Below are 21085 nucleotides of genomic sequence, written 5' to 3' on the forward strand. Positions count from 1 at the left end.
ACATTCTAATGCGGAAAGCAGATAATTTCAGTTTGGATACATAATACAAATTATCAAAGCAAGGCGCCAGTATTTTAAAAATAAGGGGTTCGGGAGGCAAGTATCTGACCTATTCTATAGAAGGACTCCTTAGGGAAGTAACAGTTGAGCCAATCTAAGGATGCTAGATATTCGCTAGGTCAGTGGAAAAAATCAGTGGTTCTCACTATGGTCAGTGGGTTGTTGGTGGTTTCATAATAACTGGGGACTACTCCCGGCACTGAGTGGATGCAGCCAGGGAGAACGATGTCCTGCAGTGTGTGGGTTAGTGCCACACAACGAAGAATTATTCTGTACCCTGTACGACGGTCTAATGTCCTGCTGGACGTTTATGTAGGACCTACAGCTTGTCCAAGAGAGTAACTCATTTGTTTTCTCTGAGACAATCTGTAATTTGTCTTGTCCTATTATCCTTAAGTAAGGTAACTTCGCTCTTTCTTTTCCCATATACAGATTATGTATATGCTCTGTTTTGACTTTACCGTAACACTGGTTTTCATTCTAGTGTCCCCCATCCCTCTAGTTTCATTTTCCTATACTTGTTTACAGGAAGTAGCCTCTAATCGGCTCTTAAATCCAAACCTACTCATTACAAGGAAGAGTAAACATCTGTCTGTTTCAAACAGCGGAGTCATGCCTGAGCATTTACATAATGAATTCATCTTCTTTTCATTATAAATTTCTTCTTTTCTATTTCTCCTTAATAAGAGAGTTAGGGCATTAAATTGATTTTTTAAGAAATTCATGTGTGTAAGTAGATTGTATTATCTATGAGTCATTTCAGGACAGCAAAGAGAATGTTACAAAATATCTGCTCTGAAAAGGGTGAATAGATCTGATAGGGTTTGTGGTTGTCACCATGACTGGGCGTGGGGGTGGGTGCGCTAATAGCATTTAGTATGTGAGAGCCGAGTATGCAGAACATCTTGCAATACATTGGACAGTTCCTCACAATAAGAAATTATTCTGCACCCTATACGAATTTTGAATGTCTCACCAGACATTCATGTATGACCTATAGCTCGTCTGCAAGAATATATCCTCACTTTCTCCACTTCGACAATCTGTACATTTTCTTGCATAGTATCTTTATTTCAATAAAGGTTATTTCGTTCTTTCTCTTATATACAAATAAGTATTATCATATGCAAAGAAGTTACTGTATCCCTAGTTTTTATTCTAATGTCCACCCGTATCCCTGCTTTTACACTTTCCCGCATATGGTCTGATCTCCTACCTTCTAAGTTCAAATTGATGCATTATAAATAGTTGTAAGCATCTGACTACTTCATTAGGTCTTCAATTACAGTTGTGCCCAAGTTAGGTACCTTTTATTTCCTCTTTATGTTAATATTAGTTTTATTTAATTTTTAATTTATTTCTAAAATTGTGTGTAGGTGGAGCAGATTACCTCTGAATTGGATTTGGAGGATAATAAAGAAGATGTATTTGTATTTGTCATTTAGAAAAAAAAAAGGCAGAAATGCCATTGAGAACCACTGAACTAGCTAAAAATGGGAACCACAAAACTGAAAGAAAGCCAGAGTGGCTTGTGCAGAAGAAACTAAATGATAGAGGGTAAGGGAGGGAGAGATCACATGGGGCCACGACAGCGGCTTTGAACTTTATCCTGAAGACTTGATTTATGCTTTGAATGTGCATTACTAAGTAAATTTTTAAAAGTAACACCTTCTTGCCGGGCGCGGAGGCTCAAGCCTGTAATCCCAGCACTTTGGGAGGCCGAGACGGGCGGATCACGAGGTCAGGAGATTGAGACCATCCTGGTTAACACGGTGAAACCCCGTCTCTACTAAAAAAATACAAAAACCTAGCCTGGCGAGGTGGTGGGCGCCTGTAGTCCCAGCTACTCGGGAGGCTGAGGCAGGAGAATGGGGTAAACCCGGGAGGCGGAGCTTGCAGTGAGCTGAGATCCGGCCACTGCACTCCAGCCTGGGCGACAGAGCGAGACTCCGTCTCAAAAAAAAATAAATAAATAGCCTTCTTGCTCTGAAGAAAACACAGCAAACAACTTAGAAGGGGAACAGAGATATTTAAGAGGTAAAACTAGATTTAGAAACTGCTTAGATGTTTATCAGGAGGGAGAGGAAGGAGTCAAAGATGACTTCCGGATTTCTGCTTGAGCCAATGGGTAGATGGTGATGCTATTCACTTACATACAGATCCTGGGAGAGGAACAGACTCATGTGAGGGAAGTAGATGGAGAGTTCCACTTTGGATATGTTGAATCAAAGATGCCTGGGAAATATCCAGCTAGTGGTGTCTAATGGGCTGTCGGAAAGAGTTGGGCAAACTGCACCCCTACGATGTGAGGGTCAAGTTCAGAAAATGAACACTCCAAAACGAAAGATACCATGAAAGAAAGAAGTCAATGAGAATAAGCATTCGTGGTAACCCTCCCAGAAAATAACTCTACTCTAAAAAATCTCTCTCTAATTTTTTTACTGGTGGAGCCGTTTAAGCCAAGGAGTTTGGAGATCTCTGTGATGATCCAAAATCTGACTAATATAAAATCAACTCTGATGCTAGTGAAATCTGACTTATAACATGTCTGCTAGAAGAAATTATAACAGGAAACTTTAGTGACTGGTAAGGAATGTTGAAAAGGGAAAATCAAAAGGAAAAACCTGGTTCATAAGAAGGAAGGAAATATTGGTCCAAGCACGTCAAGGGCTCTAAGTAAAAATCGATGGTACTACAATTCCATATAATCCATTACATTTGGAAAAAGAAGTTCCTGGTAGGCACAGGGCCTCTTTGGGATATTGTTCTTTGTTCTGATTCTGTGCTCACCAGGAAACAAATGTCATCCCCGTAGGGGGCCCGTCCTTCAGTAGGAATGGCCCTGCTCCTAGGTTCTTGGCTCATTTGCCAAGACTACAATAGCACTCGCATTTATCAGTTATGCTCGTGTGAAGCTGGTTATTGCAATTCATTGTTCCCAAAATACTTTCATGAAAAGCCTGACCTGCGAAAAAGCCTTCTCTGTAATCATATTAATTAGAACATAAATGTCTACTTTGCCATAATTATACAAAGAGCCCAAATGGGCAATTAACTCCAGTTGGTTGCTTTTCTCTGAGCCACACTTGCCAGCTCTTATTACCGCATTCCAGAGAGAGTCAACCTGGTTGGAGCTTGTCCCCTAAATAAATGTAGCGATAAAGAAATGGGTGCTCCAAATCAGTTTCATCAGAATGATGAGGTACAGTACTGCAGCTACGTCTGCAATAGCATTTCAACTTTACTTTTTTTTCCCCTAGCATGTCCTTAAGCATTTTCTTCCCAGTTTTTCATAATCTTTCTTCTAAAGCTGTAATGTCTTATATCCTTAATAGGCGTGTTTAGATTTCTCCCAAATTTTCCAAATTAACTTTCTTTCTTTTTTTTTTTTTTTTTTTTTTTTTGAGACGGAGTCTCGCTCTGTCGCCCAGGCTGGAGTGCAGTGGCCAGATCTCAGCTCACTGCAAGCTCCGCCTCCCGGGTTTACACCATTCTCCTGCCTCAGCCTCCCCAGTAGCTGGGACTACAGGTGCCCGCCACCTAGCCCGGCTAGTTTTTTGTATTTTTTAGTAGAGACGGGGTTTCACCATGTTAGCTAGGATGGTCTCAATCTCCTGACCTCGTGATCCGCCTGTCTCGGCCTCCCAAAGTGCTGGGATTATAGGCTTGAGCCACCGCGCCCAGCCAACTTTCTTTCAATGTAACCAAAACAAAACCATGGCATACAGTAAACTAAAAGGGTAGACAGGAGGGAAAGGTTGCTGCAATTACAGAAAATTTAGAAACCAAACTTTACCAGTTACATCTGAGACAAGATAAATTTTCCAACACATTGGAATCATCAGAAGGACATTAAAAAATACGACTGCCAGCCGGGCGTGGTGGCTCACGCCTGTAATCCTAACACTTTGGGAGGCCAAGGCGGGCAGGTTGACTAAGCTCAGGAGTTTGAGACCAGCCTGGGCAACACAGTGAATTCCTGTCTCTACTAAAAAAATTACAAAAAATTAGCTGGGCGTGGCAGTGCGTGTCTGTAGTTCCAGCTACTCGGGAGGCTGAGGCAGGAGAATTGCTTGAATCCGGGAGGCAGAGGTTGCAGTGAGCCGAGATCGCGGCACAGCACTCCAGCCTGGGCGATGGAGTGAGACTCCATCTCCAAAAAAAAAAAAAAAATACAACTGCCTGTTGCTGAAGCCCAGAAATGATTTCATTGGCATGGGGTGCAACCTGGGCGTCAGAATTTGTTTAAAACTTCCCAGATGATTCAAATGTGTAGCGAAGTTTGGGGACCGCTGATCTAAGGCATTAGATAACTGGGCAGGAAAATATAAAACTTTAACTTCTGTCTGGGGCAATTTAGTTCTGTAAGGGAACAGAATGGTAATGGCATCCTTCTGACGCTGTATTCATCGGTTCTAACTAATCACGCAGGCTTTGTCTGCATCACTATATTCAATCACATATTGTGGGTAAATCTGATCTTTCTGAAAGATGACAAAAACGGAGGGATTCAACCTGGTATCCACACAGCTGTTGTACCGCTGAGGAGGGCTCGTGTACGACACATTTCCTTCAATAAAATTTCCAACCAGAACTCGGGCTACAAACATAACGATGTTTTTGGCATCATATGGGCAATTTTTGTGGGAATAGATGGCATCTTTTGCAAAGTAACTTCCTAGAAAGAATCAGAAAGAAAGGTTAAGAAATATTGTAAAAGAAGGTATGCAGTTTATAAGATTAGTTATACATAGTCAGATGGGCGTGGACTAAGCATATGTCAATAATACCTTACTGATACTTATAAACTTTTCTTTGCACTTAAAAACATGTTCGTGATGCAGGCAAACTTAAATACAGTATACAACCCTATAGAAATGACTGAGGAATATTTGCTACAGTGCAGAGCTCATGCTGATAGTGTGAACCATTGGGTGCAATGACCAAATGAGAATGACACAGTGGCCCAATTCATGCAATTCACTCAGTGTGAACTGAATTGAGCCGACTTGGAACTGATGAGTCAGTTGGTGCTTTGTCCTCTCTAAAACAACCTCAGATTATGATTGCTGCTTCCATACACAGCAGACCAACAATTTCCTGCCAAGTTAAGATTTTTATTTTTATCATTGTCAAGTGCTACTCTGGGCAGGTGCAGTGGCTCATGTCTGTAATCCCAGTATTATGGGAGGTTGAGGCGGGTAGATCACTTGAACCTAGGAATTTAAGACCAGCCTGGGCAACATGGGGAGACTCCATCTCTACAAAAAATTTAAAAATTAGCCGGACATGGTGGTGTGCACTTATAATCCCAGCTACTCAGGAAGTTGAGGCAGGATTGATTGAGCCCAGGAAGTTGAGGCTGCAGTAAGCTAGAATCACACCACTGCACTCCAGCCAGGGCAACAGAGTGAGACTCTATCAAAAAATACTAATAATATTTTTTAAGAAAGCTACTCTGTCATTTTTTTTTTTTTTTTTTTTTTTTTTTTGAGCCTGAGTCTCGCTCTGTTGCCCAGGCTGGAGTGCAGTGGCATGATCTTGACTCACTGTAAGCTCCACCTCCCAGGTTCACGCCATTCTCCTGCCTCAGCCTCCCAAGTAGCTGGGACTACAGGCACCCGCCACCACGCCTGGCTCATTTTTTGTATTTTTAGTAGAGACGGGGTTTCACCGTGTTAGCCAGGATGGTCTCGATCTCCTGACCTCATGATCCGCCCACCTCGGCTTCCTAAAGTGCTGGGATCACAGGCGTGTGAGCCACCGCACCGGGCCAGGGCTACTCTGTCATTTTAAAGATCATGAGTAGATATTGCAAACTCCAATTTCCACGCAAGAATCAATAAGGAAAATGAATTTGTTTTATTTGTGGTAACAAATGTTTAATATACTTTCCATTTACTTTGTTTTTGTTCTTTGTATCATTTTACAGTTAGATGTTTCAATTCCAGAAACATTGCTTATCCTGAATAGGTCAGATACTAGATATTCTGTGCACATGACGTTCTACTATATTTAAAGTAAAATATGGAAGTCTACCTATACTGACCTACCACATCCAATCCCACCTCCCTTCCTAAAACAGTTTATGGCTGGTGGGAATTCTTTCACACCTGTTTCTTTTTTTTTTTTTTTTTTTTTTTTTTTTTTTGAGACGGAGTCTCTCTCTGTCGCCCGGGCTGGAGTGCAGTGGCCGGATCTCAGCTCACTGCAAGCTCCGCCTCCCGGGTTCACGCCATTCCCCTGCCTCAGCCTCCCGAGTAGCTGGGACTAGAGGCGCCCGCCACGTCGCCCGGCTAGTTTTTTGTATTTTTTAGTAGAGACGGGGTTTCACAGTGTTAGCCAGGATGGTCTTGATCTCCTGACCTCGTGATCCGCCCGTCTCGGCCTCCCAAAGTGCTGGGATTACAGGCTTGAGCCACTGCGCCCGGCCTCACACCTGTTTCTATGCATTCACATACATATATGTGCATATACTCTAATATAGCTTTATGGTGGTTTATTTGTTCATAAATAGGATCATAATATATGAACTGTTCTACAACTTTTTTTTCCACTTTAGTCCTAGAAATCTTACTATGTCACTACATCCAACTCTCTCTCTCTCGCTCTCTTTTTTTTTTTGCTGTTGTTGTTGCTGTTTTTGAGACAGGGTCTCTGTCACCCAGGCTGAAGTGCAGTGGTGCAATCTTGGCTCATTGCCGGCTTGACTTCCTGAGCTCAAGCAATCTTCCCACCTCAGCCTCTAATTCTAATCAGTGTGAGGCAACAGCTCATTGTGGTTTTAATTTGCATTTCCCTGATGATTAATGATGTGGAGCATTTTTTCATGAACTCATTGGCCATTTGTATTTCTTCTTTTGAGAAATGTCTATTCAAGTCTTTTGCTCATTTTTGAAACTTTCATTTACATGTATTTTATGCTGAATTTATTCCTGTGCCATAAGTTTTTGCTTCTTCAGTGTCTTCTGGGATAGTGTTTTCTTCCGTGCACCTCCTCTTCTGGTTTAAGAACACGGTGTTCTTTTTCAGTGCAGATTGTCTCTATATGGCAGGGGCAGCTCAGGCATGAGTTAATCCAACCATGAGCTCTAGAAGTCAGGTGGCACATCTTTGGTGCTTTGTTCACCTGAATATCCTTGATGACCAGAGAATCTACAGCTCAACCCTTAAGTTCAGCATTACTCTCTGCATTTTTAAGTGTGTACATCAAAAATTCAACTCTTTTTGGGTCACCAAAAGAGTTGTGCCTAGGCCCACTGTTTGGCCTGGGCACTCCTACCAACTCCACCCTCGGAACGTTGGCATGGTACACACAGTTTCTATGCAGCGACATCTTTCGGACACTTGCTGGCTTTTCATATAGACATACTCTTGATGGCCTGGGCAGTCTCATGGGTGTTCTTAAAGTGAACATGAAGATTTGAACCTCTTTATTTGCATGATTTCATGGAATTTTCTGGGTCAAGTGAACAGCGAACCATTTTCACAGATCACCTCAGGCCACTTATGGGAACAGCTTGCGCATTTTAAAATTGGGTTGTTTGTTCTCTTGCTGTTGAATTGTTTGAGTTCCTTATATATTTTGGATATTAATCCCTTATCAGATGTATGGCTTGCAAATATTTTCTTTCACTCTGTGGGTTTGTCTGTTCACTTTGTTAATTGTTTCCTTGGCTGTGGAGAAGCTGTTTAGTTTGATGCTATCTCATTTGTCCATTTTTGTTTTTGTTGCATCAGTTTTTTTATATCACACTTATGTAATCTGGAATCTATATTTTATTTTTTTAAAATTCCCTTTATTGTGTTAAGGAAGTTCATTTCTATTCCTACATTTCTGAGTGCTTTTTTTTTTTCCTTTTTTGAGACAGAGTTTTCCTCTGTAGCTGAGGCTAGAGTGCAGTGGCAGGATCTCGGCTCACTGCAGCCTCCCCTCCTTGTGATCAATCAACACTCGTGCCTCAGCCTCCCAAGTAGCCAGGACTACAGGCATGTGCCACCACACCTGGCTAACTTTGTATTTTTATTAGAGAGGGGGTTTCACCATGTTGGTCAGGCTGGTCTCAAACTCCTGACCTTAGGTGATTCACCCACCTCGGCCTCCCAAAGTGCTGGGATTACAGGAATGAGCCACAGTGCCTAGCCTAACATTTCATTTTTTAGGATAAATATTTGTTTGGATTCTAACATAAGACAGACCTGTAAGAAACTGATGGGTTTTAATTTCACCTGTTATATGTCACTCAAGATGGTTACATTTCCCATTTCCTTCAAACACTTCTAGGTAAGTTTCACCGATAACATTTAAACTTAATAAACTTATGAAATCTCATCAATAAATTCATTCCCTAGCTAAAACCTTTCATTAGTTTCCCATGCTCTTACAGTCAAATTTAGCTCTTTATGGTCATATCTTGTACCATTTCTCCCTTCTCCACTATGTGGTGACTCTACAAGGCAGGGGAATCCTACTCTAGCCCAATCCTTGGGAACACCTCCCTAGCTGGGTTAGCTGTCCACAGCACCAGTTCTTTTTTCTTTTTTTTTTTTTTTGAGATGGAGTCTTGCTCTGTCACCCAGGCTGGTGTGCAGTGGCACAATTTTGGCTCACTGCAACCTCTGCCTCCCGGGTTCAAGCGATTATCCTGCCTCAGCCTCCCAAGTAGCTGGGATTACAGGCACATGCCACTGCACCCAGCTAATTTTTGTACTTTTAGTAGAGATAGGGTTTCACCATGTAGACCAGGCTGGTCTTGAACTCCTGACCTCAAGTGATCTGCCTGCCTCAGTCTCCCAAAGTGCTGGGATTATGGGCGTGAGCTACCACGCCTGGACCTATTATTTCTCTCTATAGCAGCCAGACATTTGCAATCATTTAATTTTTTTTTTTTTTTTTTTTTTTTTTTTTGAGACAAAGTATAGCTCTATTGCCCAGGCTGGAGTGCAGTGGCAAAATCACAGCCCACTGCAGCCTCAAACTTCAGGCTCAAGCAATCTTCCCACCTCAGCCTCCTGAGTAGATGGGACTACAGGCATGTGCCACCATGCCCAGGTAATTAAAAAATTTTTTTTGTAATTAAAACAAAAAATTAGGGTCTTGCCATGTTGCCCAAGCTGGTCTCCAACTCCTGGGCTCAGCCTCCCAAAGTACAGGAATTACAGGTGTAAACTACCATGCCTGGCCACAATCATTTAATTAATTATGTAAGATAATTATGCAAAATTTGTTCACGGCCATGTCTAACTTGCTCACCACTGTGTACCCACCATCTAGTATACAGAAGACACTCAAAAATATTTGCTGACTGACTGACTTCTTGCCTTTTGGGGCAAGAATTGAATTTAATCCTAGTTGTATGAGTTGAACTCACTTTGAATCTGTGATAAACTATTAGTTATTTCCTAAAGATGAGTGATTCTGAGTTTGGTTTGTTTGTTTTTAAGAGTTGCATGCAGGCCGGTCGCAGTGGCTCATGCCTGTAATCCCAGCACTTTGGGAGGCCGAGGCAGGCAGATCACCTGAGGACAGGAGTCCTAGACTAGCCTGACCAACATGGAGAAACCCTGTCTCTACTGAAAATACAAAATTAGCTGGGCGTGGTGGCGCATGCCTGTAATCCCAGCTACTTGGGAGGCTGATGCAGGAGAGTCACTTGAACCCAGGAGGCGGAGGTTGCAGTGAGCCGAAATCGAGCCATTGCACTCCAGCCTGGGCAACGAGAGCAAAACTCTGTCTCAAAAAAAAAAAAGAGTTGCATGCATCACGCCTGAAATCCCGGCACTTTGGCAGGCCAAGGTAGGCGGATTATTTGAGCTCAGGAGTTGAGACCAGCCTTGGCAACATGGCGAAACTGTCTCTACAAAAAATGCAAAAAAAAAAAAAAAAAAAAAAAAAAAACCTTAGCTGGATGTGGTGGCACACACCTGTTGTCCCAGTTATTTTAGGGGCTGAGGTGGTAGGATCACTTGAGCCCAGGAGGTCGAGGCTGCAGTAAGCCAAGATTGCCACCCAGCCTGGGTGACAAAGTGAGACCCTGTCTCAAAAAAAAAAAAAAAAAAATTGCATGCAGGAGTTTAGGAGCAAAAAGAAAGAGCTATAAAGATTTTTTGTATGGGCACACCTGTGACACTTCAGGCCCAGGTGACCCAATGTGGCCTAAGATGGGGAGAGGCCGCTTCTCCCCATCTTTAATTAAAACCAGTCTGTGGGCCGGGCGCGGTGGCTCAAGCCTGTAATCCCAGCACTTTGGGAGGCCGAGACGGGCGGATCACGAGGTCAGGAGATCGAGACCATCCTGGCTAACACAGTGAAACCCCGTCTCTACTAAAAAAAATACAAAAAACTAGCCGGGCGAGGTGGCAGGCGCCTGTAGTCCCAGCTACTTGGGAGGCTGAGGCAGGAGAATGGCGTAAACCCGGGAGGCGGAGCTTGCAGTGAGCTGAGATCCAGCCACTGCACTCCAGCCTGGGCGACAGAGCCAGACTCTGTCTCAAAAAAAAAAAAACCAGTCTGTGACAAGTGAAGCTTCAAATAGCTTTGCAGGCACAGACATGGGTTCAGAAAGAGCCACAGCCAGAAGTGAGTAGTAATGGTAGACAAGACCAACAGATGGAGTAGTTTACAAGCACGTACGAGGACTTTGGTCACTCCCAGAAAGCAAACAGAAGACAGGAGTGGGACTAAGGTCCAGCAATCAAGCTCCAAGTCAACTGATTCACTCTCATTTCAGCATTTGATATTACCGTAAGCTTATTATCTCTCCAGGACCACTAGAGCCTGGACACTCTAGTTAATACAAAATAATTACATATACCTCCTAATAGAAGCTCGTATAAAGCCTGAGTTATGACTCTGCTAGTGCTTCTCTATCCCGGCACTAACCTTTTCCATATTTGGTTTCATGAGTTTCATGCAGGGTCCAGTCAAAATTATTCGCACAGATAGATTCCACATAGGCATGCTTTGTCGCATAAAATAGGAGGCTTCCTTCTTCCTTCATCTGTGATTTCTTCCTAATATAGGAAACGTGAGACTTAACACTTGAGACATCCCCTTCCCACTCCAGTTCATAACATTAATCCCAGCTAAAGTCTAATCATCTAAAAATATCATTCCATCTGCTTTCACAGTGGAGCTACTGACTTTAAGGCAGCAGCTGTACAGTAATAAATTTATGAAAACTTTCAAAAGATAGACACATGAAATCATTGAATTGTAAAACAGTAAGGCTGAGAGAGAGAAGCCGGAGTTGATACAATGAAAGAAAAAGACTAGAGCCTGAAGGAACTGTTGACTATTAAAATAAATCAGTGAATATAAACCTCAAAGGACGGATGTTAACTAATCCTTTCCAGTTTTATGCAAAGAAACATGATAACGTGGCCACCAACCGTGTAAATTTATCCAGGAGCTCTGGGTTCTCGATCTTCTTTATCTTTTCAATCTTGAAATTCTTCATGGAAGCTTTAAAATGCTCACTTACTTTGACATATTCCGGATGTGGATGATGGATCTCTGACAACTAATAAAGTTTAAAAATATATAAATGTGAAATAGGCAACATTTAAAGCATGATACATCCACATATGTGCCCCCCTATGCCATGAAGTATTGTTACCAGGGTTCTTTCTAACAGCAGATAGGATAAGCTGGCTCGGGGTTCCCACATCTGCCAATTCATTCCCGTAATTAACCAGACAGGCAGCTGGCCTGTCTGTCCAGGCCAACTTAAAGCTAGCAAAGCACTATGCCTAAGGGAAAAGGGAAGTCCCCAGCAGTATGATTTAGTCCAGTAACCTCTTCCCAATGCGGGGGAAGAGGAATTGAGGTGCCATGCAGTCCAAGTAGACCAGCCTGCACAAAAGCTGAAGCCAGCATGGGGAGGCTAAGCTATCTAGGAATAGTTGTGTTCCAACTAGGTTAAGTGACAAAGTGAGGCACAGTTTGTTTGACTCCCATGGAAACTTGTTAATTGTAACTAACAGACAAGTCACTTTTACTCCGTGAGTTCTAGTTTTCTCGTCCATAAAATAGAGATGTTAATATCCATCTCAGACTGTTGTGAGGATCTGCCCAAATGAGACTGTGCGGCTGAACTCTGGAAACAGTGAGGTGCCCTGTGGCACTTAGGTGATCTCTGGGAAAGAGAACCATTAGATGTCTGCCTTGATCTAAGAGTGTTTTGTTGTTGTTGCTATTGTTGTTGTTTGTTTTTTGGAGACAGAGTCTCGTTCTGTCACCCACGCCGGAGCTCAGCGGGCAGGAGTGCAGTGGCGTGATCTCAGTTCACTGCAACCTCTGCCTCCCGGGTACAGGCGATTCTCCTGTCTCAGCCTCCCAAGTAGCCAGGACTATAGGCACACGCCGCCATGCCCAGTCAATTTTTTTGTATTTTCGATAGAGACGGGGTTTCACCGTGTTGCCCAGGCTGGTTTCAAACTCCTGAGCTCAGGCATTCCACCTGCCTCGGCCTCCCAAAATGCTAGGATTACAGGTGTGAGCCACTGCACCCGGCCGATCTAAGAGTTTTGCAGGAGCAATTCATTCATCCAGACAAACACATACACTTGTAGCAAAGTACTTTTTCTAACTTTTAATGTATTCATCCACCAAACATATAAAAACCAAGTACCTTATATTTCTTTGAGGATAGGAAGCAAAGGTCCTCCTGAGGAAGAAAGGTCGCAGTTAAAGACACTGACGAGGTCTGTGCTGGCTGACGGCTACAAATAAAGAGAAAGAAATCACTTAACTCTCTGCTCCACAGGTCCAAGTGACCTTTTCTTAACTTCCAGCCACTAGACCAAGGATGCCTAGAGAAATACACAATATTTATTTCTGTATTTTTGTCTGGACTACATCCTTGCATATTCCTGGTATAGGTGTACCGGTAATCATGTCCTTTAAAAATGCTGCAACTATTCATAATCAGTCAATTAAATGCCATTTTCCTATTGATTTAAAATGTAAAAACATCTTTTTCATATTTCTGCTCAACTTTCAAAGGTCCTAATGTGTTAGCATTAAGCAAATGTGTCTTACAGCTTCTTGGTCAAAGGATAAACAATTAAATATATTAGGAATTTAGAGGAAAGAATTCTGCCTTACTATATTTCAGGGTAACCATACCTGAGAAATAATTCTTTTTTTTTCTATTCCATAGAACCTAAAGCTACCAGAAAAATTATTCTTTATAGATGAATCACACTAATAGCTGCAAAAGAGTTGATAGAATTAGAAAACCACCATTTGGCAATACCTAATGACATCATGGTTCTAAACAATCATTATCATTAGCTACTAAAACCATTAAGTGAAAGATTAGATGAATAGTATAGTGGAATGATCAGATTGGAATGACCTGAACCTACTCTGTGATCTCCATCACTAAAAATAGGACAATCAGACACTATATATCTCTTCAGAAGATGGGACAGGATCACTGGTACGAAGCCACCAATTGTATAGTATACTTGACTCAAAACTGAACCGAAATCTAATCAGTTCTCTAAATCTAATGGTCAATTTATAGAAATTACACACCATATGACCCCACAAGGAAACAATTTGCTAATTTGTTTTGAGACAGAGTTTCACTGTGTCACCCAGGCTGAAGTCCAGTGGTGTGATCATGGCTCACTATATCTTCAGCCTCCTGGGCCCAAGTGATCCTCCCACCTCAGCCTCCCAAAGTGCTAGGATTCTAAGCGTGAGCCAGCATGCCAGGTCAATTTGCTATATTTTGAATTTGGAAAATTCTATAGGTCAAATCACCTAGTTGTTGTTTTTATTGTTGTTTTGTTTGTTTGTTTTGTTTGTTGGTTTTTTGAGATAGAGTCTCACTCTGTTGCCCAGGCAGTGGTGCAAACACAGCTCAACCTCCTGAGCTCAAGCGATCCTCCCACATCAACCTCTTGAGTAGCTGGGACCACAAGTGTGTACCACCACCCTTGTCTAACTTTTTAAAAAGTTTTTGTAGAGATGGGGTTTCACCACGTTGCCCAAGAGGGTCTTAAACTCCTGGGCTCAAGCAATCCTTCTGCCTCGGCCTCCCAAAGTGCTGGGATTATAGGCATGAGCCACCACACTTGGCCTATCTAGTTTCTTAAAAAATGAAATTGCATGAAAAAAGTAGAGGAGGGGAAACTGTAGCAGACTAAAAGATGTTTATGACACAAATCAACCAAATGCAATGTACAGACCCTGCTTAGATACTGATTGCAACACATCAACGCTAAATAGTCATTGTTTAAGACAATTGGAAAACATAAAACGTGAACTGGGTATTAGATGATATTAAGGAATTATCATTAACTTTGTTACATAGGTTAATGATATTGTATAATGTTTTTTAAAACCTCTTACCTGTTAGTAACACACCTAATATATATACAGGGAAATGATAACATGTATTGGATTTACATTAAAATATTCCAGCAAAAGAAAAACAGTTAGGCCAGGTGTGGTGGCTCATGCCTATAATCCCAGCACTTTGAGAGGCCGAAGCAGGAGGATTGCTTGAGCTCTGAAGTTCAAGACCAGCCTGAGCAACATAGTGGGACTCCCCCACCCATCTCTAGAAACATTTAAAAAAAATTATCCAGGTGTGGTGGTGCATGACTATAGTCCCAGCTACTCAGGAGACTAAGGCATGAGGATCACTTGAATCCAGGTGGTTGAGGCTGCAGTGAGCCATGATGGCACCACTGCACTCTAACCCGAATGCAGAGTTCGACTCTTTCTCAAAGAAAAAAAAAAGTTGAGAGGTGATGGTAGCAACAATACTGTTACTACTACCACAAATCTGTTACAAAGATAGTAAAATATTGACAGTGTTTAAGTTACATGACAGGTACACAGGGGTTTGTCATCAATTCTTTGTACTTTATGTTTGAAATTTTCCATGATCAAAACAATTATATTTTTAAAAATAAATGCTTGAAGGAAAAAACTCTTTCAAGAAGAAGACAACTCATTAGAATGAGAAAGATTGGCCCCAATTTATCTCTATTTTAAGGTCAGGTTTCCATTCTGGATTTGTATAACGCGGGATAGATTGCATGAATATGTTGTAAACTCTCATGAACAGTGACGTGTGCTATAGTTCACTTCTATATCCCACTGTAGTCCAGGATAGTACGCCAGCCCTTATTCTATCCTACAGCAAGTGTGTCTCCTTGGGCTGATGAGAGCAGGATTAAAGCTGGTTCTCTGCATGACTCACCCCCTCCAACCCTCCCTCACTAACATGTTTTTCTCAATTTTTTTTTTATTCGTGTGGCTATTTATTATCACTATGTGGCATGCATTATACGAAATATTCCAAGACAGCCTGGGCAACATGGAGAAGCCATGTCTCTATTTAAAAATACAAAAATTAGCCAGGTGTAGTGGTGTGCACCCGTAGTCTTAGTTACTTGGGTGGCTGCAGTGGGAGGATCACCTGAGTCCGAGAGGTTGAGGCTGCAGTGAGCTGTGATTGCCCCACTGCACCCCAGCAACCTAACTCCCCAACCAAAAAAAAAAAAAAAAAACCACCAAAATATTTTAAGAGCTCTGAGGAGCTGATCATTGAGATTGGTGAGCAGGGAGGGAGAAGGGAAGAGGAGGGAAGGTTGTGCTAGAGACATTTACACGAGTAACTGTATTACAAGGTAGAAGTGGGGAAGTACTATAAGGGAATCTCGAGTGTTCCTGGAGGGCACAGGAGAATTGGACGACAGTCACCAGGAATGTTACAGTACGGGAAGGAAGGTGGCATTCCAGCTAAATCATGAGGGATGCTGTATTCATCTGAATGATGGGAAGGAGTATTCCTAGAAAGGGGAAGAGCAAATGGAGAAGCATGAAGCAACTCTGACATATGGAAGTTCTCGAGATTGACAATGGCTGACTACAGAGCTATCTGGAAATGCCACAAACCAGTTTTTCCCCCTAGAAATATACGCGCACAGAAAGAACCATCCAGCTTGGAGTCAAGGTCTTCTATACTTTCCATAGTTCCTGCTGCCCAGAAGGGCCATAAAGCATGGTCTCACTAGTTGAGACTAATTGGGAGTACCTGAATTGTTAAAAAATCAAAATTACCGGAACTTTAAAAAAAAAAAAAAAAGGCAGTTTTGTTGCTTTAAGGAAAGACAGTTCCAACACACTTTTGTGAAGACATCCTGCCAGAACCATTGCAACAAATGGAAAGCAGCTCTGATGATCTCATTCACTGGCTGAATGTGAACAGCCCCTCCCCATCCTCCTACTCTGCCTTTTTTTCCCCCACCTAACATTTGTCAGGAACTGAAACAGTTATTGCCTCATCCACCAGAATGTAAGCTCCCGTAAGGGCATGAGCTTCACTCCTCTCTTCCCGAAACCCTGAAATATTCTTTTTAATTTATTCATTTGAATATTTAAACTACAGGAAGGGGCCAAGCGCAGTGGATAATGCCTGTCATCCCAGCACTTTGGGAGGCCAAGGCAGGTGGATCACCTAAGGTCAAGAGTTCGAGACCAGCCTGGCCCTCATGGTGAAACCCTGTCTCTACTAAAAATACAAAAATTAGCTGGGCATGGTGGTGGGCGCCTGTGGTCCCAGCGACTCAGGAAGTTTAGGCACAAGAATCACTTCAACCAGGGAGGCAGAGGTTGCAGTGAGCTGAGATCGTGCCACTGCACTCCAACCTGGGCAACAGAGTGAGACCCTGTCAAAAAAAAAAAAAAAAAAAATGCTGGAAGGGACTTTAGATAGCTACATCAATCAGATTCTAATTCTTGGGAAATCAACTTGAGAAATTCAGAGAAAATTAGGCAGTTAGTGGCAGAAGATAAGGCTGAAGGGATATGCAGGTTGGAATTATAAATTAGAATTGTCAACTTAATTGTATATAGTTACTAAGTCTATTAATAGTAGAGGAATAAAAATAATAATAACCAGAGCAGTTAACATTTATTGAACACCTGATGAGTGTTTGGAATTTGTTACCCAAGCAGCCATGAGGAAGGTATTATTATTATAATTTTTTTTTTTTTTCTGGAAATGGAGTCTTGCTCTGTAGCCCAGGCTGGAGTGCAGTGGCACAATCTTGGCTCACTGCAAGCTCCGCCTCCCGGGTTCACGCCATTCTCCTGCCTCAGCCTCCTGAGTAGCTGGGACTACAGGCGCCCGCCACCACGCCCGGCTCATTTTCTTGTATTTTTAGTAGAGACGGGGTTTCACCGTGTTAGCCAGGATGGTCTCCATCTCCTGACCTCGTGATCCGCCCGCCTCAGCCTCCCAAAGTGCTGGGATTACAGGCTTGAGCCACCGCGCCCGGCCAAGGTAGGTATTATTATTAAGCCCATTTTACAGATAAGGATACAGAGTGATTCATTTGTCCAAATCCACACGGCTAATGGGTGGCAGGGTGGAATTTGAACCTAGGTGAGCTAGATCCAGCGTCCAGGCTGTTAACCTGGTTCGAAGAAAGAATCTTTGACTCTAGGCTGCTCCAGTTCGAAAGCAGAATTGGAAGCAACTCCCCTTCCTGAAGCCCTGATATAGCTCAGTTTCCATTCTTAGATTCTTGCAAATTGTTTTCCATATGACCTCAGCGTTATTTATCTTTTCAGTAACTTCCCTTTTTCATCAAATAGCTTGAATTCTTACAACCGAAGAACCTAGTTGGAACGCCTAGATTTTATACTTCTCTTGAAGCCTATTTTATATAATCACACATCACCCATAAAAAAAAATCCAACTCCAAAAATGTTCATGAACAATGTAGAGTTTACTGAGCAGTTCACAAGGAGAGTTACAACGAATCCCCCACAGCAACATTCCTTTAAAATCCCTTCAATCAACATGATCTGTCTCCGAAGCCTTTGCTCTAACAGCTAGCTCATCCCTTCTTTCTCTCTCTCTCTCTCCGCCCCTCATCCTCTATAAAACATGTAGGAAAACAAGACACCCAAAAGCATCCACAGCAAAGCCAGGCATGGTGGCTCACGGCTGTAATCCCAGCACTTTGGGAGACTGAGGTAGGAGGATCGCTTGAGCTCAGGAGTTCAAGACCAGCCTGGGCCACAAAGTGAGACTCCATCTCTAAAAAAAAAAAGAATCCACAGCAAAACAAAAACCCAGTACATATGATTATTCCTTAGGCATGCCGCATCAATCCAGCTCTTCACAGCTGGAGAAGCTAAAGCCCAGAGTATTTAAGAGACTTGCTCAGACTTCCCTTTCAGAAAGAAAATTGATTTTCTGATCTAGTATCCTTTCAGTCACACCATGCTGCTTAACAAGCATCTTACTCATAGAGAATGCAAATGGAAACTGCAGAGTAATGCAAGCAGGAACTTTTCAGGAAAACAGGTTCCAGATTCACGAGTGACTTGATGAGCCCAGGGCATGAACATCTCAAGCATCTGTCAGCAAACAGCTGCTTCAGAACACTTACTCTGGCCCTCTCTTCATCTGCTGCACATCCCACGGAGACACAAATTTTGGTCTTCTGATGACATCCTTTTGAGTTTTGGAAACTTTGTTTGTCTGAATCATCCCTTTGGACAGAAAAAAAAATAAAAGAATCAAGATCAGTTCTAGAAAATGACTTCTTGTTATTTTGCAGAGGCTATTTACACAGCAAATATTCAAGACTGACCCGTATGTATACGAATAGAGAAAATCCTTTGGGATGAGAATTGCTTGCAGTAAAAGACTTGTATCCTTCACTGCCATTAGTAGAAGGCTCAGAAAGCAAAGGAGTGAATGAATATTCAGGAATTAATCTAATCTTTAAATCCAAGTTGCAGGGTAAAAGAGGAGACCTGGGGCAGCCAAATAACAAGACACCGTCCTTGCAAGCTTCTCTGCACCAGACATCAGTGATTGCGGGTTGCAATCTGGTAGCTGTCTTGAAGGGTTCTCTTTACATCAAGTGTGAAATATCATTTTCAATTCATGCTGTAAACCTCAGTCCAAACTGTAACCAGAGTGATCCCTTCAAAAAGTAAATCATAATACATTGCTAGTGAGAGTGTAAAATGAAACCACCATGTTGGAAAACAGTTTGGTGGCTTCTTATACAGTTAAACATGCACTCCTATGTGATTCAGCAATCCCATTTCTGGGTATTTACCCAAGAGAAACGAAAACCTCTATCCACCCAAAGACATGCATATGAATGTTCACAGCAGCATAATTATGATAACCAAAAAGTAGAAATAACCTAAATGTCCATCAGCTGGTAAACAAATAAAGTATGGAATAGCTGTACAATTACTTCTTACTTATTCCTCAGTAATAAAAGAGGAACAATTACTATACATGCAGCAACGCAGATGAGTCTAAAAAACCTTATTCACAGTGAAAGAAGCCACATGCAACATACCTACTGCAAGCATTTATTAATATCAAGTTCTAGAACAGGTAAAACAGGGACAGAAAGCAAATCAGCAATAGCCTGTGAGGGGGATAAAGTGAGGTGTATGTGATAGCAAAGAGACATAGGAAACTTTTGGGATTGATGGAAATGTTCTATATCCTGCTTAGGGTGGTGGCTACATGCATTTGTCAATACTCATCCAACTGCACTCTTAAAATGTGAAACAAACATAAACCACACACACACACACACAAATTGGATCATGCCACTACACTGCTCAAAAACTTCCCAGGGCCTCCGCCCAGTAAAATATCCAAGTTTCTATCTCTGCTCTCATCTCTTACAGACCATCTACCTGTTCTGTGAAACTTCAAGCTGGTCTGTACCTTCCAGCCTTAGCCTTAGTTCTTTCTTCTCCTGGAGCGCCTTCCTTCCCACAGGCAGAGGCTGCTCTGTAAAAGTAAGTGCTGTCCCACTGACTCCTCCATTCTCTGGCTGCTTCCTTGCACTGTTTCATTTTCTCAGTAACTGTTACCACTTTTTGATATGGCCTGACTTGTTTACCTGATCATTGCCTCTCATCACTCTTTTGAATATAGGCTCGAAGAGCAACTTCACCACTGTATCCCAGCACCCACAGCAGTAGCCAGGACACAGCTGGCACTCAGATACTAGCTTAATGCATTACAGAATACACTGGCAGTCTAGTTAAGAAATAGACAAAGGCGGCTGGGTGCAGTGGCTCACGCCTGTAATCGCAACACTTTGGGAGGTTGAGGCAGGTGGATCAAGAGGTCAGGAGTTCGAGACCATCCTGGCTAACACGGTGAAACCCCATCTCTACTAAAAATACAAAAAATTAACCAGGTGTGGTGGCACACACCTATAGTCCCAGCTACTTGGGAGGCTGAGGCAGGAGAATCGCTTGAACCTGGGAGGCAGAGGTTGCAGTGAGCCAAGATTGCACCATTGCACTCCAGCCTGGCAACAAGAGTGAAACTCAGTCTCAAAAATAATAAATAAATAAATGTGAAATAGCATATATTCATCATTCTTTTGGCTTCTGTCTCTGTAACTCACCAATTCGTAGACTCAGTCACACAAGATACAGTGGTGTTTCCCATATTTAACTCACCAGTTCAGGATCGTCCTCCTCTACAATTGTAGGTTTTCCTTCCTTCTTTAATTGTTTTTTTCGCTCTTTCACCTAAAAAGAATTTTTTTTCATCAAAAGACGAGCACCTGTGCTTTGAGAATATCCACTGAGCTGTACACATATAATATATGTAACTTTCTGCAGGCACAGGTATACCAAAAAGTTTCCATTAAAAAAAAAAACAAGCCCCTCTCCTCCCTCCTCAAAAGAACAACGGAATCAAGGAAAATTAGGAACCACAAGTCCTTTTTCTAATCTCATCTAAAATCCAAACTACCAGGAAGAATGAAAGATGAAAGGGGACCAACGGGAGGTTGTCCCCAACTCATCAGGTCCAAAACGTTTTTGATGAAATAAACAGACTACTAATTTACCTTTCTTGGCTTTCTTGTGGTTATGTGTTTAGAGCAAAGAAAATATATTTGTCAAGTTTTAGAAGAAGCTACAGAATTTGTGGCATTATGTCCAAGTAGTTTTTCTGGCATTTCGATAACTACATTCTTGATCATTTTC

General features: G+C 42.2%; 1 protein-coding gene across 2 annotated transcripts in view; it reads right to left on the bottom strand.

Annotated features, from left to right (window-relative positions):
* Positions 1 to 3654: 3654 nt before the first annotated feature.
* The window catches only part of ZC3HAV1 (zinc finger CCCH-type containing, antiviral 1), a 69597-nt gene continuing 52166 nt past the window's right edge, over positions 3655 to 21085 (bottom strand). The window contains exons 9-13 of one of the 2 annotated variants that reach the window (XM_023190070.3): positions 18490 to 18592; positions 12693 to 12783; positions 11452 to 11582; positions 10943 to 11073; positions 3655 to 4738 (exon numbers count right to left, since the gene is read on the bottom strand). In XM_023190070.3, the coding sequence (XP_023045838.1) occupies positions 4476 to 4738; positions 10943 to 11073; positions 11452 to 11582; positions 12693 to 12783; positions 18490 to 18592 (719 nt within the window). In that variant the 3' untranslated portion in view covers positions 3655 to 4475. The remainder of the gene's footprint in view (positions 4739 to 10942; positions 11074 to 11451; positions 11583 to 12692; positions 12784 to 18489; positions 18593 to 21085) is intronic. The other variant, XM_023190071.3, reaches the window with a different exon arrangement.

Source organism: Piliocolobus tephrosceles, chromosome 8 (genome assembly GCF_002776525.5).
Source record: "Piliocolobus tephrosceles isolate RC106 chromosome 8, ASM277652v3, whole genome shotgun sequence".
Taxonomy (NCBI): Eukaryota; Metazoa; Chordata; class Mammalia; order Primates; family Cercopithecidae; genus Piliocolobus; species Piliocolobus tephrosceles.